The sequence below is a fragment of the Macrotis lagotis genome, chromosome X (genome assembly GCF_037893015.1).
Source record: "Macrotis lagotis isolate mMagLag1 chromosome X, bilby.v1.9.chrom.fasta, whole genome shotgun sequence".
NCBI lineage: Eukaryota > Metazoa > Chordata > Mammalia > Peramelemorphia > Peramelidae > Macrotis > Macrotis lagotis.
Genome location: NC_133666.1, coordinates 204,135,605 through 204,153,771, shown reverse-complemented (window position 1 = coordinate 204,153,771; position 18,167 = coordinate 204,135,605). Strand labels below are relative to the sequence as shown.

Here is an 18,167-nt window from a genome sequence, read left to right as displayed (position 1 = left end):
TGTAAACATTAGGAAAAAAGCAAGTTAACTGCCACAAAGGAAGACTTTAATAAATATTGGTTGACTGACTGAACTATTTACTCATGAAGTCTTTTGTTTATAAACAGATCTGAAAGGTAATAACATTCTTATTCTTATAATTTGTTTACTATATGACCTTTTATATTTGATTATATATCTACTTGGAGTTTATCTCAAAATAAAGTGTGAGATACTGGTTCATACTACTGTCCAGTTTTCCTAGAAGGTTTTGTCAAGTTACAAAGTAATAATTGGTGATATTAAAATACCCCAATAAGAAATAGTATACTTTCTTAACTTCCACAATTTTTCTCAGGAATGCGAAAAAAAAAATTGGTACCTTTGAAAATTATCACATCATACATCTTCAGAACTGTTAAGTTACCCCAGAAGCCAGCTAATCCAAGCCCTGTCTCTAGGCCTCCAACTCTATTACCATCATTTATAATCTGTGCTAATTTACATGGTAAAAGGTGAAACCTCAGAATAATTTTGTTTTGCATTTCACTTTTTATTAGTGATTTGAAACATATCATGATATTAAGATTTTATATTCTTTGAGAACTATTTTATATTCTTTGGAATGGAATGTATCTATATGGAATACATGATATGGTTGTGAATATATTTGTGTATATGTAAAAACTATTTGTTTATATAGATTTTGGATGCAAAATCTTTATTTTAGAAATTCGATTGGGGCAGCTAGTTGGCTGTACCAGCCCTGGAATCAAGAGAACCTGAGTTCAAATCTAGTCTCAGACATTTCAACAATTACTTAGCCGTGTGACCTTGGGCAAATCACTTAACTCCATTGCCTTTTAAAAAAAAGGAGAAATTCAACACAAAAATTATTTCCTTTTCAACCACTTCCTTTCTTATCTTAAATGCATTAATTTTGCTTATGCAGAAACTTTTCAATTTCATTTTAGTTTTCTTAATTCTAAACAATCCTTCTTTGGTCAAGAATGCTACTATATGCCCTGGCAGAGACATATAATTTATTTAATATTGAGATCATATACACATTTTGAATTTACTGTAGAATATAGCATAAGGTAGTGGTATAATATTAATTTCTGGGAGGCTGCTTTCCAATTTTCCCAGCAGTTTTTGTACATTAGGGAATGCTTTCCTAAGAAATTTATGTATTCTAGTTTTTTGAACAGAGGGTTGTTGAGTTGCATTCTTTCATTTTTAAATTTTTTTTTATTTATTTAAGACAGTGATTTGCCCAAGGTCACACAGCTAGGCAATTAAGTGTATGAGTCCAGATTTGAACTAAGGTACACCTGACTCCAGGACTGGTGCTCTATCCACTGTGACACCTAGCTACCCCTAGTTGCATTCTTTCTGATTGGCTTCTCTATATTTAAGCACGATAAAATAGTTTTGTTTTTTGGTTTTTCAAGTCAGTGAGATTAAGGGACATGTCCAAGGTCACACAATTAGGTAATAATTAAGTTTCTGAGGCTGGATTTGAACTTAGGTCCTCCTGACTCCAGGGCCAGTGCTCTATCCATTGTACCACCCAGCTGCCCAAAGATCAAATAGTTTTGATGACAGCTGTTTTAAAATAGTTTGAAAATGACTGAATAAGTTGTAGTATGTAAGTGTGAGAGATTATTGCGCCACAAAAAATGGGGAAATAGATTACTTCAAAGACATGGAAGACATATCAATTGATGAAAAATTAAATGAGCAGCACCAGGAGAACAGTCTATGCAATGACAAAAAACTGCAGAAACAAATAAATTTGAAAGATGTGTGAATTGTGAATAAATATAGTGCTCATTCCTTGCCCCAGAGAAACATGCAATCTGTGTCAGGTGATAGATTTAGAGGTGGAAAATGAGGTGTGTGTGTGTGTGTGTGTGTGTGTGTGTGTGTGTGTGTGTATTTATGTATATAGTCACTGAAGTGCTTTATTTTGCTTGAATATTTATCTTTGCTTTAAAGAATTCATTTTTCAAAATTTTCTTCAGCTTTTCAATGAACTGGGAGAATAGGAGATTAAAAAATCGACTAATACTGATTATAAAAGGGAGCAGTTGCTAGTGATATGGAATATAGAAAATATTTTCAGATGAGGTAACAATTATTAGTTTTATTTAACTGGTTTGTTCTATTAAAAAGACTTCACAGAATGGGAATAATCTATAAATGTTTATGTCAAAAAACATAAAAAAAGTTTGAAAAATATAGTTTGGACACTAGAAATACTCTTTGCATTTCTTCCCTTCTCTTTATATCCTATAAGTTTTATTTCTACAAATAAATTTTGTTATTTATCCAATTCTCTTAAGATTTGGTTCAATTGGCATGATATTAGAGCTATAAATTAACTTTGGTAATATTTTCACATTTATTATATCTGTGTGAGCAAGATATGAGCACAGAATATTTGAGCTATTTATTTCTTCCAGGATCTCTGTAACAATCTACATAAAAATTATTTATCATATATATGTATACATATATATATATATATATATATATATATATATATATATACACATACATGCATATACACATACTGACAGACTGAGTTACAAGTATTTTTACTTATTTTGGGGCATATTAATTAATGACTCCTACATTTGTTGTTGTTGTATAGAAATATGCCCAATTTTGTGAGTTTATTTTAATAACCCACAATTTTAAGAAAACTTTAATTAGTATTTCTACTAATTTCTTAACAATCAATAAGTAAATAGGGATAATTTTCTGCAAATAGGGATAATTTCCTTTCCTCTTTACATATCTTTATGGCTTTACTTTAGCACAGTACATGGAACAATAGTCTGGATTCAGGAAAATCTGAGTTTAAATATGATCTCAAACTAGCTTGTAACCTTAGGCAAGTCACAATCTCTGCCTGCTACAATTTTCTCTGCAAAATTGCAAAAACTTGTTGTGAAAATTAAATGATTAATAATATCTGTAATGTGCTTTATATAGTACACACAGCACATATGTTTGTTCTTTTCATTTTTCTGATTGTTATTGCTACCATTTCCAAAACTTTTAAATTACAAGGGAGAGAATGGACATCCTTCCTTTGCTGCATTTAGTGGAGGATTATTTAAGAAATCAAACTGCATACAATTCTTGTTTGAGATTTAGATACAGTATTATATTTTAAAAAGAGGACCTAGCTGCCAGAACTTTGGGAAGTTTTTAGCATATGAGTAGTGTATTTTGTCAGTCTTTGCACTAATTAAGATAATCATATGTTTTATATAGTTTTTATATTTAATATGATAAATCATGCTACCATATCCCCCCCAAAAGAAATATTTTTCGAGATACTATTAAATAAGTCAGATCATCAGCCAGATAGACGTATTTTAGTACTGCCACTGCAACACACAACAGACATATTGAATTATAAAATATTATATATAATTAAATATAAATAATAACATTGACATTAACACTTAAAGTAAATGATTACGTAAATTATAATTAAGTATTCGTAAATACCCAGGTGGGTACCTTTGGATGAGAAGTAAAAGCCCATGTAAACAGATGAATGGGAAACTTATTGGAATACAGACACAAGGGCCACTTGATAAAATCTGGATGGAATACAAAACCCCAACCTCTAATGAACACAAAGTGCAAGAAAGATAAGAGTGAACATGTATCAGGCATTGATGCTCTTAAAACCAAAAAAAGCCAGGTGCACACAAGCAGTTATAAGGAAGTGGGTCAAGATAGGCTAGGTGGTACAGTGGAAGGAACACTGGCCCTGGAGTCAGGAGGACCCAAGTTCAAATCTGGTCTTACACACTTAATACTCACTTAACTGTGTGACCGTGGGTACCAGTGCCTTGCAAAAACAAAAAATAAATAAATAATAAAAATAATAAACAAACAAACAAATAAATGAATAAGGAATTCAGTCAATTGAATGCTGCTACTTGTTTTGCAAGATAGCCAAAGAGGTATGCTAGTCTGGGATTCAACCAGAAGAAATTCTTTGCAGAGAGAAGAAGATGATGATTCCTACAGGAATGACTGTGTATCTCCAGACATTCCCTGAAAATAAGCCCTAATGCACCTTTTAGAGGAAAAATTAATATAAAACCCAGTATTATTTTGGGGGAAATACGATAACTGCTTTTTCAATGTTGAAAAATTCTTGTATCCCTTGGATAAATCCAATCTGATCAAATTAGATGATTCGTTGGATGAATTTCAGTCATCAGTATGATATTTTATTTAAAATTTTTGAAACAATGAATCACGTTGGTCTACAGTAGTCTTTCAATGCTTTATCCTCCCCTAATTTAGGGATTTAGTAACATATTTGATTCATAAAAGTAGACTATTAAAAATGACTTTCTCAATTCTGTAAAATTTCTATATTGGTATTATTTTTTTCTTTAAAAATTAGAAAGAATTCTCCTATGAATCTATTAGGATCAGAAACCCTTTTCTTTAGTATGTATATACCATTACATCTAGTTTTGTTTCCTTTTCTTAAAAAAAAAAAAAACACTACTTAGGATCTTTATTTGGGCTTCTGTTAGTTTGAATATGTTAGGTTTTAGGGTATATTCCTTTATTTATTCATTTATTTGCATTCTCAAATTTCTTAGTTACTATAAATGTACAGAACATTTTTTTGATAAATTTAAAAATTGTTTTCTTGTTCTACTGTTTTTAACTGATTTCCTTTCTACCTTTCTCTTTATTAATCAGATTTCCTAAAGTTCATTAATTTTGCTGGTGCTTTCAAAGAACTAATTCTTAATTTTCTTTGTTATTTCTTTAGCTTGTTTAGCTTCCACATTTAAATTTCATTTATTTTAATATCTTATGCTCATTATAGATTTGTTTGCTTTTGAATTTTTAAAAATACATAATCAGTTTATTAATATTTTCCTTTTCTGTTTTATTAGTATTTTTTAGGGATATATTCCTCCTGAGGACTTAGTTGACTTCCAGAAATTCTAGTTTCTTCATTATAATTTTCTTTCAAATAAATATTCATTGCTATTATGATTCAAACATCTTTAAATATTTATTATCGCTTGTTATCTCACTCAATTATTTAAGTATACATTTGAGTCTATAATTTCATTTGTAGTACTTGAAATGATTATTTTTGCTGTGGTGCGGTCTGTAATGGCTATAATCTATATAATAATATAAAGGCTATATTTACAATTGTAATGTTTCATTGTCATGAGAAATATCTATATTTATAACATAGATTCATTAACTTTCACATTTAAAAGTTACTTTAACTCACCTAATTTTTTTCAAGAATATATTCAGCTCTCTTTTTTACCCCTTGGGATAAATTTTGGAAAATTTCATGTGAAGTTGAGAAATAGGAAATCTAATGTTTAAGACATCCTAAATTTTTTAGCATTAAGCTTCTCCAGTTATTTGTCCCATCTGATATTATTTTTTATCTTTCCATTTTGATTTATCCCAAACTGATAGAAGGATATTGAAATCTATCGCTATTCTATTACTACATATTACTGGTGGCTCAGTTAAGGGTTATAAATTTGGATACTAAAAACATGCATGAATCAAACAGTAAGGAAACATTTATTAAGAAACACCTTTTAAGTTTACTATAAGCCAGGCAATGAATTAAGTGCTAGGGATACAAAGAAAGGGAGAAGACAATCCCTGTTCTCAGTGAGCAGACAATCTAATGGGAGAGAAAATGTGCAGACACATATGAACAGATAAACTAGATATAGTAAATAATCAACAGAAGGAAATACACTAGAATTAGGAGGAACTGGGAAGAGTTTTTTAATATGTGATGTGATTTAAACTTTGACTTTAAGAAATCCAGGAAAGGTAGGATATAGAGGAGGGAAGGTATTCCAGGCACAAGAGATAGCCACATAGAATATCCAGAACTTATAAACCAAATCTCACAAATCTACAAAATTAAGGTCAAAATAGTTATATGATTTCAACATAAAAAGTGAAAACCTGAGCAAATTAGGGATGCATTAGCACTTTACCTGTCAAATTTATGAATTAGAAGAATTTATGACCAAACAAGAGACAAAAAGAATTATAGGCTATAAAATAGATAATCGTGATTATATGAAAGTTAAAAAGATTTTGCACAAACAAAATTAATACAGCCAAATTAGAAGGAAAGCAGGAAATTAGGAAGAGGGACTGCTGGGGGGTAGGGGGAGGGAATAGAATACTGTTAGGTGTTCATTAATGACAAATAGAATGATTTCAAAAAATCTGGGAAGGCCTATGAACTGGTGCAAAATGAAATAAGTAAGAAGAACATTGTATACAGTAACAGCAATATTTATGATAATTAATAGCAAATGATTTCGTTACTCTCAGCAATATAACAATCAAAGACAATCCCAAAGAACTCATTATGAAAAATACTATTCATCATCATAGAAAGAACTGGTAGAATCTGAGTACAGACTAAAGCATAATTTTTTCTACTTTACATTTTTTTTAAGTTTTAATTTCTGCTTTTGGAGGGGCATATATTTTGGACCATATATGAAAAACGTGTATGTTTTCTCAATGACAGGGAGTGGGGAGGAAAGTATTCATAACTCATAAAAAGCTTAAATGAATGCTAAAAATAAATAATGTTTTTTTAAAGATGATTCACCATCCCACCCCCCTGCATTTGCCATGAAATCTCTCAGGGTTCATGCCTTACAACTTTTTTGGATCTCAGTTACCCCCCAATACATCAGATTCCTCTTTTCCTGAGGCAGGATGCTGTGCTTGGAAACAAAATTCTCAGTAATAGTGCTACAATCACCAAATCCCTTCAGACTTACCCTCTGTAAAATCCCCCAAAACTTTATAACACTTCTCTTCCCCATATGGGAGCATTCTTCAATGGGAACCTCTAACACAGATTTCCTTTTCTTTTGACTTTGCAATTCCTCCCTTTGCTACATCACTCATTTGTCTCTATACAGTCTCTCTGGCTATCTCTCATTCTTGCAATACTCTGCTCTGATAACCAACCTCCCTGATTTCTAAGTCTCAATTAAAATTCCACCTTATAAAGGAAGCCTTCTCTAACCACCCAATCAATTCTGGTGCCTTCCTTTTTAAAATTATTTCCTCTTTATCTTGTATATAACTTTTTTTTGTATATATATTTGTTTTACATGCTGTCTCCCCCATTAGATTGTAAACTCCTTGACAGCAGGGATTGTTTCTTTTTGTATATCCAGTATATGTCATAGAATAAGTACTCATTAAGTATTTAATGATTGACTGACTGCTAGTCTATAGGAGTTATTTTTGTCTTCATTGTTTATCACTGACTTGATGAGAGTATACTTCCCCTTTTCATCTTCTCTCCCCAGCCTTCATGTGTCCTTTCCTGCAATAATTTAAAGTTTATGATATTTGCAGAATATTTCTATGTTAATTCAAAATTCCTTTCCTTTAACATTTGAAGGTCTTTCTTGTGGTCTCTTCTAAAATTTGTTGTTTTTCAATGGAATTGAATGGAACTGTCCTGCAGGGTTTTTTGTTTTTCCTCTTTATTTCTACAGTGACAGGTGGATTCTTTTGAGTAACACTTTGTTTTCTGTGTTCAGTAGTTTTTGAATAGTTATTTTCTTTTCTTTCAATATAACATTCAGGTTTGGGAATTTTTCAAATTCTTCTAGGAGCTTAGAATTCTTATGTTACACATCCTGTCTATAAGATCTGTATGTTGTGTTTATTTTGAGATAGTTTTCGTTTAATTATTTTTGCCTTCTGGTTGTTCTTTCCTTATTGAAATTTGCCACAATATGAGATAGTTTTGCCTTTTATGCCATAATTTTTGAAATGAAGTGTTTCTATTATGCAAATTATTTCTGCTATGCAGAAACTACACACTGAGCTATAAGAAAAATGAAACCTAGGAGGATTTTGTAAAAATTGATGCAATGTGAAGTAAGGAGAACCAGGAAGATGTATATAGACAGCAATAATGACTGTTGAAAGACTTTGGAATTCTGATCAGTAGAAAGATCAACAACAAATATAAAGGACTAATGAAAAACATGCTACTAACCTTTGATAGAGTGGAAGACCCAGAGAACAAAATAAGATTATATTTTTCTGTGTATATGTACAATATAGAATTTTTTTGACTACACAGGTTTGTAGCAGGATTTTTTTGTTCTTTTTTTTCTCTCAATGGCAGAGAGAGAAGAAAGGTAAAATTTTGTGATTAAAAATTTTAATAATTTAAAATAAATAAAAAAGTAATTAGAAAGGAAGTTTCAGGAATAGGAATGATTTTACATCAAAAGTTGTGCTCAAACTGAGTCCTGAAGGAAGTGAGGAACTGATAAGAGATATTGATGAAGACATCCTGTATGCCAGGTTTAGTGGGGATAATGAAAGCAAACAGTACAGAGAAAAAGATGATGATGATGATGATATTAACAGTAACAATATCAGTAAGCATTTATACAATGCTATCAGATTTGAAAAGTTACACATATTTTTCTCATTTCAGATGTAAAATGTTGCTTATGAAAAAAAGAGAATCGAATTTAGATAGACTATTTATAGTATATAGGAAGGAGCATTATATATAATGATATTGGAAATTTAATACAGGGTAAGGTCATGAAAGCCTTTAAAAGCCAAACATTTAAGAGTTTATATTTTACTCTAGAAGCAATGGAGAGTGATTGAAGCTCACTGAGTTAAAAGGAAAATCTTTTCAGAAGTTGATATACTGACATGAGATTTCCCTGATAGAACAAAAGCTCCTAGAAATCAAGGACAGTTTTATTTTTTTCCAGTATTCTTAATAAGAAGCACAGTGCCTTATATATAAGAGGTGCTTAATAAAGGGGGGTTCATTGACTGGCAGTGCTATAAGAATAACAATTGGCAGTTAAATGGAAAAGAAGAGATCAAAGAGGGGAGAGAAGAAAGGCAATAAGATTGAAGAAAATTATTGCAATATGTTGTACAAGATGAAGATATATAAGAGGTTCTATGAAGGTAGAATTAACAAAAATTGAAAATAACTGTTTATGAGGGAATAAGTGGGAGTGAGGATTGTGAAGAGAACAATAAAATGGAAGATTTATATGACTAGGGAGTTTCCCTCAATAGAAATAGGGAAGTTAAGCAGTGGTACGTTTGTGGGAAGCATAAGTTATACTTTGGCTATATTGAGTTTCAGCTGTCAGTGGATCACTTCAGAAGGAGATGCTTGTGACAAGCCAAATAAATAAACATCTATTAAGTGTCTGTCATCTGTTAGGCACTATGGTAAGCATGGGAATATAAGGAACGCAAAAAATAGTCCCTGCTCGCAAGGATTCACACTACAATCTACAAGTTCAAAAATAATATTTATAGACGATAAATTGGGGATAAAATCAGAAGGAAAGCACAATAATTATGGAAGATTGGAAAAAAAGACTCACTGCAGGAATTAAGTCTTTCAGGTGAAACATGGAAAAAACGTAAGGAAGCCAGGAAACAGATGAAAAAAGAAAGAGTTTCAGGCAAGGACTAAGTAAAAATACATGGAATTTGGAGATGGAGTGTTTGCATGAGTAACAGAAAAAAGGCCAGTACAGTTTAACACTGGAAAGATAGAAAGCATGTCAGATTAGAAGAAGGACTTTAAAAAAGTCATACAAAGGATTTGAAATTTAATCTTGGCAGTAACAAGAGTCAATGCAATTTAATGAATAAAGGGGTGACCTGGCCAAACAAGATCTTTTGGAAAATCAATTTCAGTGTCAGCGGGAGGTGATGAGAGCCTCCACCAGAATAGTAGTAGTAGTATCAGAAAAGAGAAGAAATGTTTTGGAAACATTAAAATACAGAGAGAGAGAGAGAGAGAGAGAGAGAGGTAACAAAGATGACATTAAGGCTGTGAGGCTGAGTGATGCCTTCAGGAGTAATAAGGAAATGAGGAAGAAGAAAAAGTTTGGGCAACAGAAGGTTCTAGGGAAAAAAACAGAATTCTGTTTTAGACATATTAAATTCAAGATGTCTTTGAGACACACAACTAGGGAAGTCCAAAAGGTAACTGGAAATTTGAGATGATAGGTTAGGAGGGCTGAATTTTCATTCAGTGAAAATAGGAGTTAATCATTTATGGGTAATGGCAAGATAGAGGTGTATAACCATTTGTGGAAGCAGCTGAGATTAGATGATAAGAGTAGATCATAGGAAGTGAATTAAGTTGCAGAACTGGGAGGGTGGGATATCTGAGGGAGTAGCAATATGTAAGTTGTAGTCTCCAAGTGAGTAGCAGGAATGAGGAAAGAAATAAAGACTATGAGATCAAACTTAAGTCACCGAGGAAGGAAGGAGAATATCCTGTAGGTTAGTAGATAAATGCTATCTTGATTGGTTGACAAATACAGATAGAATAAATTTCACAGGAAAAAAAAAAGATTACTTAAGTGATGGTTGTACAGGAAGAGATAACAATGAGGAAAAAGCAATGGACAGACTGCAATCAACAGTGCTCACACAGCACTGGAGAGTAAGAAAAAGGCCAAGATTGGAAATAAATAGAAGTTGACTGCAGAATAATGATAAATAAAACTATGAGAGATGAAGAAATTATAGATGAGAAAGTGCAGAAAGGAAAAGTATTTGTTTACTAGACTAAAAGTCAATAACTAGATAAATCTGTGACACTGATAATAAAGTAAATAGAATAAATTAGAAATACCTGACAATCTCACATCAGAAACATTCACATTTCATTTCAGTAAGAAAAAATTGGTAAAATAGTCAGTGGCTAGAACTACAGCTATATCTCAAATCTTGAAGATCACTATTTGAACATTAAATGCCTTAAAACAAATCCCACAAGTCATATTTTATTAATAGAATCATTAATTCCCTTTCTGGTCACAAGGAAATATTCCATAGTTATCAAAGTGCAAAAGGATGAGAAACCTTTCCTCATGAACCTACCTAACCACTTCTATGCCAAAATAAGACTAGGATAATTGGAGATGCTGCAGGTAAGGATCTGGAAAGAAGCTCACATTCATAAAACCATACTGATAGCTCACATTCATGAACCATGGTAGAAGACAAGTAACAGAAAAAAGGGTAACAACTAGAGACAAGTCTCTTAGCAAGAAATGTTTAAAAGAACAGATAATGAGAATAAACATTTTTTAAATAGAAACAAGAATATCAGAACATTATTCCAAAAAAGTCTTTTAAAAAATACACAAATTCTCATATTTAAATAATATACGGTTAGGTTGAGTCCCATATTTAAAATATGGGACTCTTTCACTTTCACAAACATTGACTTTTCTCACTGGAAACTCTGTAGAACTGGCATACTGAGGCATGGCAACATTGCTGATATTAAAAGTAGCTTTGTCCATACATTCTGAGTCCCTAACATGTCTCAAATTTTATTCTAGTGAACTTAGTAAAATTATAGTTAGCCATTCAAATAAACAAAGTGAATTTAAATTTAATTCATCTTAAAATCCTCAGTGCTCAAAATAAAAATTATTAATTATATCATTTTTCAACTTAACCTACAATCTATATAATGTAACTAAACTTTTATACTTATGGTACTGAAAATCACTGAATGCAAAAAAAAAATTTTAAGCGATTAAATCAACTGATAATGAATTAAGAAAAAGCTTAACTAGAATGGCGGGGGGAGGGGATTCTAAAGAAAAGATAAATCAAAACACAAATATTCAATTATTCATCATTTCTTCAAATCATTTGCTAACTGCATTATAATTCTGCCAAACATTATCTTCTCCCTCTCCATCATTTACTCTATTTCACATCAGTGATATTAAAGGACAATGCTATCATCATTAGTGCAAAGGAAAAGAAAAATGCCTAATAAGCACTATACAGTAAAACTCACCTTTAGGTAAGTATAGTTACTTAAAGCATTTCATTAAATTAACGTACTTCCGTTTGTTATAATAAAAAAAAAACCTTCTTTGCAAAATGATTAAAGACAAATGAGTGCATAAATTATTAAATAGTACAAATGGCAGCACTATAATTAAAATTAAGATTTTCTTCTTAAAACAAAGACATGCCATCATTAATTGCCAACTGCCTATTGAATATAATACTGCTTCTGCTTTCAAGTTCAGAACAGTTATGAGTTTTTAGCTTACAAAGTAGAAAAATACTCATTCCTATTTTTATTAATAGAAAATTCTATCCTGAGGAAATGAAAAATTGGCCCTAAAGTTACAGTAATGAAATAATATTATATGGAACAAAAGAGACATATCAAAAATTAGTAATAACAGGCTATGAAGAAATTACATATTTACCTTGGCTGTGTACTCAGTTTTATAACAGTTTTTTGTGGCAGACTATCTTGTGATTGCTGTTCACTCTCCTACAAGGATAAAAAAATATTAATTTCAAAATTCATACTTCAGAAATGGTGAAATGGTGAAAATGGTGAAAAATTTCTAATGATAAGTAGAAATAATGTAAAATTTCTCCATGCATGTCAATCCTTAACAAAGTTCAAATTTAATTATTATGTAAAAGCAAAATACATGTAATTAAAATAGAAAACGGGGTGGCTAGGTGGCATAGTGAATAGAGCACCAGCCCTGGAGTCAGGAGTACCTGAGTTCAAATCTGGCTTCAGACAATAATTACCTAGCTGTGTGGCCTTTGGCAAGCCATTTAACCCCACTGTCTTGCAAAAAAAAAAAGGCTATAAAAATAGAAAACAAATGGAGCTAGCAGTTTTTAAACAAAGAATATGAAGTGACAAATTAAAAACATTTTTATTATCATTCAAAGAAGTATAAATATCATTAGGACAGAGAATAATAGTAGATAGTCAGTTGGCCATCTTTGAATCCAGGATGATTTAGTGAATCCTGCCTCTAACAATTTGGTTGCATGCAGCAGAGCAACTAAAATCATAAAAATCTCTTTACAGGGAGCTTCCTAGATTAGTAAAATCACAGGTCCAGTCCTTATTCATGACCCAACATGTATGTATAGTAGTTAAAACTTTTTGTGATATACAGGCATCCTTTACTTCAGTGCATCCTCAATTTATCTTAAAAAAGACATTAAGTTGAGCATGATGGTGACAATAGTTAACATTTGTATAATGCCACATGGGTACCAGCAAATGTTATTTAGGGCTTTGCAAGTATGATTTAATCTTCTCAAATACCCTAGGAAGTAGGAGGTGGTATTATTGCCATTTTACAGATGAGAAAAATGAGGCAAACAGCAATTAAGTGACTTGCCCAGGATCAAAATGCTATTAAGTATCTGAGGTCAAATTTAGACTAAATTCTTCCTCTCTCCTGGCTCAGCACTCTATCCACCTAGTTGCCCCAATATGTAAGAACTAGTAAGTAAAATTTTTTAAAAAGCCTGAGTTCCTGACACAAATATAAATAATAAAAATTTCAATTTATGTATAAAATTCAAATACCTCCCCATCTATTAACAGGCACTAACAAAATGCAAAAGCTTAATTAAAATAATTATTAGTGCCAAAACAAAAGTATAAATAAAATACTGAATAATAAATTTGCTAATTTTTCTTTCCTGTAGGAGACATTAGCTCTACTTAATCATTCGTTTGAAAGGCAAAAGAGTTAAGAGCTCTAAGAGCTAAGGGCCAGAAAGGTTCTATCTGAATTGAGAAAATGAATTAAGATCATTCAGAACAAATTTCCAATGACAACTCATTTTGGAGTAAAATAGGAAATGACAATATAAATGTCAACCCATCTGTGATTTGAGCTAATAGCAAATGAGAACAAGATCAAATGTACTTTCTCCCTATCAAAATCATAAAAAATTCTCAATGCTAATAGAAATACTAATACCAGCTAAAATTTATATAATATAGTACCTATAATGTGTCAGACACTATAGAAAACTGCTTTAATCAGTACTTTCCACTGGGTTCATTATGCTGTGCATTATACATTATTTAAGTTAGAGGTACCCTAGCATTTCCATTTGAATTATTGCAAATGGTTTTGAACTTGTATGTTTAGATTTATTGTTCAATTGTGACTTTTTGTGACTCCATATAAGGTTTTTAAAGCAAAAGATACTAGAGTGCTTTGCCATTTCCTTTTCCAGTGAATTGAAGCAATCAGAGGCTAACTAACTTGCCCAGGGACACACAGAATTGAAATCAGGTCTTCTTAACTCTAGACTCTGCTTTATCTACTGAGGCAGGGCTACTTCTGTCTGGAAGTGGACAAGAGTCAAAGTATGACATCCTAGTACATAACAGGAAAAGATATACTTACATTTCAATATCTCCCTTAATTATTTTCTCATACCAAACAAAAATATTTCATAGAAGAATACAAATACTGAGTTAGATAAACTAACCATCTGTAAGAAGGGTTTGGATGGGTTAAATCTGTAGGCATCTTTGTCCTTCAAAATGAGAATATGAGCAGAATCTCTGATTATCGTCTTCAAGCTCATTAAGGAATGAAAAAGTCTGTGAAAAGAAAATTTGGTACTCTGAGAAGTAATTCAAATGCCAAGAAAATAATTTTTTAAATCTCTGTATTACTAAAATTATCAAACCTAAAGTTTCATATGTATATGTATAATCAAAGAAAAAAAAAAACTTTAGATCTCAAAAAATTCCTTTGCAGAAAATGAAATCATTTTAGAAGAATGAGGATTATCTAAAGAAAAAGCTTTTAAAATTATATTAATTTAAAAAACTTTCAATAAAATTCCTCTATAATTTTCACAATTTTCTGCTATATTTCTCTATAATAAAAAATAATTTTCAGAATAAACTACCATGATTCAACATAAATGCTGTATCAAAATATCATAAAATTTACTAATAGAAGTAGAATGTTGAAATTTTAGCAATATATTCAGCAAAGACTGAATAAAAAAAGAAGGGGAATTTCTAACTATCCTTCACAAGTCTACAAGTAACAAGTCATTTCCTATTACATGGTCATAATCCTTTGCCATCATCATACTTCTAAAAGTGTTATATCCTTAAAAGGTCTATCTTGAATAAATATGATGAATTAAAATACTACCTTATCTATTTAAACCTTTAAAGAATTAATTGACTAAAAGCAAGGAGACATCTTGATTGTATGTAAACCAGAAAATTCCAAGTCACCAAAATTATTTATTCTCATAGATTATCAATATTTTTTCAATGCATGAAAAATACTGTTAAAGTTTATTACTCTTTGCAAAAATCATTTTTGCAAAAGTTATATTTCCTGAAAAGGATTAAGTATCTAGAAAGTAGGTGACCAAAAACATTCTCAGGAGAATACAAATTTTCTTTTTTAGGAAAGGGTACCCCATAATCCAGCTAAAGTTTACACTTTAGTATTTCCTTAGATTAAAAAAAATTCTCATTTGACACACAGAAATGCATTTGGCTCAGTTAGGAAGAAAGAACTGAATCAAAAACTTGAAAACTAGAAGCACTGATCAGACCTTATATTCTATAGGCAGCCATGTGGAGATGAAAGGAATATGATTATGTTTTCTCATCAGCCAGCTGGAAAGTTTAAGAAAAGAGGATGTACTTCATCAGTTATAAATCTTAGCATAATTATTAGAATTCATTGAAAAAAATACAATACAGAAGGTGGAGCCAAAATGATGAAGGGCAGGGACCCATCTGACATCTCCCAAATTATATATTCCAAACAATGCAAAAATAATACTTCAAAATTAACTCTGAAGGGGCAGATCCAACAAAAGGATGGACTGAAACAATTTCTTGCCCAAGTCAACTTAGAATATCAGCAGAAAAGATCTCACTGGGGGTGAAAGTGGAGTACAGTCTAGTACCAGGCTGTGACCCAGCAAGCCAGAACCAGGTCTTGAAGATAACTGAATCAGCAGTGGCAGCTTCCAGAGCTCTCAGTCCAGATATTAGGGAGCTCAGACAACTGGTTATAAGGAGTTTAGAAATGTTATCCTTTGTTACCACCACCCATATGCATTTGTGAGTTGCAGTCCCAGGGAGAAGCAGGGAGTGAGAAAGAGTCAGTACCCTGGACATGGTCTCAAAAGGCAGAAGAGAATGACTGGAGTTGTCCACAGGCCAAGAGAGCTGTGACCACATCTCTCTTCAGATCATATCACCTTGGAAGAATTGAAAAGTTTTAGACACTCTGTTCCTTAGACCCCACTGCATCGCTAAATTAACTCTGAAAACAACAGGACAAAAAGAACTGCCGCTTAGGACAGTTCCCCCTTCACCCCAGGAACAGAGCCTAACTTCAACATAAAGTTAAAAGTCAAGAAATAAGTAACAACAAATAAGTAAACAACAAAAAGGGGTCTGACCATAGAAAGTTACCAGTGATAGAGAAGATAAAAATAAGACAATAATGCCAAAACAGCAAATTAAAATGTAAATTAGTCTTAGCCCAAAGAGAATACCTGGAAAAGCTCAAAAAGGAGTATCAAAATCAAGAGAGTAGAGGGGGGAAAAAATGAGAAAAGAAATGACAACGATAAAAGAAAATCATGAAAATGGGTAAACATCTGGTAAAGCAGATTATCCCCCCCCTCCAAATAAAAAGTTAGGAAAATGACAACTTAAAAAATAGAATAAATCAAATGGCAAAAGAGACACAAAAAATTAATTGAAGAAAAGAGCTCCTTAAAAAGCAGAATTGCTCACTTGGAAAAAGATGAAGAAAATTTTATTGAAGAGAACTTTTTTTAAAAAAGTAAAATTAACTAAAACAGGGGGGGAAAAGGTTCAAAAACAACAATTATAGCCAAGAACCACCTACCCAGCAAACTAAGTATAATCAATCAGGTGAAAAATAGTGGATATTTAATGAAATACATGACTGTGAAAGAAAGATAAATCATAAGGGATTCAATAAAGCTAAAACTATTTGTATTCCTAAATGGGAAGATGATACTTTTAATTCTGAAGAACTTTAATCATAGAATTGGGGTAAACTGACTAGGATAGATGACATCTAAAAAAATAAAATTAAAGGATAAGAAAGAAGAATACATGGGAAAAGGAGAGATCAAATGGGATTATTTTTTTCACAAACAGGCAAAGAAAGAAGAATACATGGGAAAAGGAGAGATCAAATGGGATTATTTTTTTCACAAACAGGCAAAAAAGCTTTTAAAAGTTGGAAACAAAAATTGGGTAGAGTTAGTGGGTGGCAAAAATTGAACTTTATTTACCAGAACTAGTTGAAAGAAAGAATAACAGGAACTGGTTGGAAGGTGGATTAGGAGAGGTATTGGTCAAAAGCAAAAAACAGTTTTGGACGGGTGTAGAAGGAGAGAGAGAGAGAGAGAGAGAGAGAGAGAGAGAGAGAGAGAGAGAGAGAGAGAGAGACGGACATGACAGTGAGATGGACATGAGAGAGAGACGGACAGACAGACAGGCATGAGAGAGAAAGACAGACAGAAAGACATACAGACATGAGAGACAGACAGACAGACACAAATGAGATAGACAGACAGACAGACATGAGAGAGAGGCAGACAGACAGGAGAGAGAGAGAGAGAGAGAGAGATGGACATGACAGTGAGACGGACATGAGAGAGAGACGGACAGACAGACAGGCATGAGAGAGAAAGACATACAGACATGAGAGACAGACAGACAGACACAAATGAGACAGACAGACGAGAGAGAGAGAGAGAGAGAGAGAGAGAGAGAGAGAGAGAGAGAGAGAGAGAAAGGGATTTGGGAGAAGTAGTGATCCAGAGAAACCTGGGAATGGGAGTGATGAAATCAGTTGGAGACAAACTTTGTAAATCTTTTGTTTGCATTGTAAAGGGAATCTTCCTTCATCCTTTCACACCAGAGGGCCTGACCTTCAAAAGGATTTGGATTACATTGTGGTTTTTTCTGGTGGGGCAGCCAGGGAGCACAGACCCTGGAAGACTACCCAAAAGAGACCCTTCCCCAAGAGGCAAAATCTATAATGAGGTACTTGGGTCATTTCAGGTCAACACCTCTTCTCTTAGATTCTGGGAGATAATTTAAGGAGATCAGAGGGAGGGCTGGTCCCTTTTACCTTCCAGTCTCCTGCAGAACTCTGGCCAGCTGGCCTGGTCAATTCTGTCAGCAACAACAGGATAAGGAAAATACCCAATATACATAACTGAATGTGAATGGGATGAAG

The 18,167-nt window shown here is 32.3% G+C and overlaps 1 protein-coding gene across 2 annotated transcripts in view; it reads right to left on the bottom strand.

Moving 5' to 3' along the window:
* MAN2A1 (mannosidase alpha class 2A member 1) overlaps positions 1-18,167 on the bottom strand; it is a 181,998-nt gene that overhangs the window by 65,843 nt on the left and 97,988 nt on the right. For both annotated transcript variants that reach the window (XM_074199950.1, XM_074199951.1), the window contains exons 11-12: positions 14,386-14,500; positions 12,327-12,394 (exon numbers count right to left, since the gene is read on the bottom strand). In XM_074199950.1, coding sequence (XP_074056051.1) covers positions 12,327-12,394; positions 14,386-14,500 — 183 coding nt within the window. The remainder of the gene's footprint in view (positions 1-12,326; positions 12,395-14,385; positions 14,501-18,167) is intronic.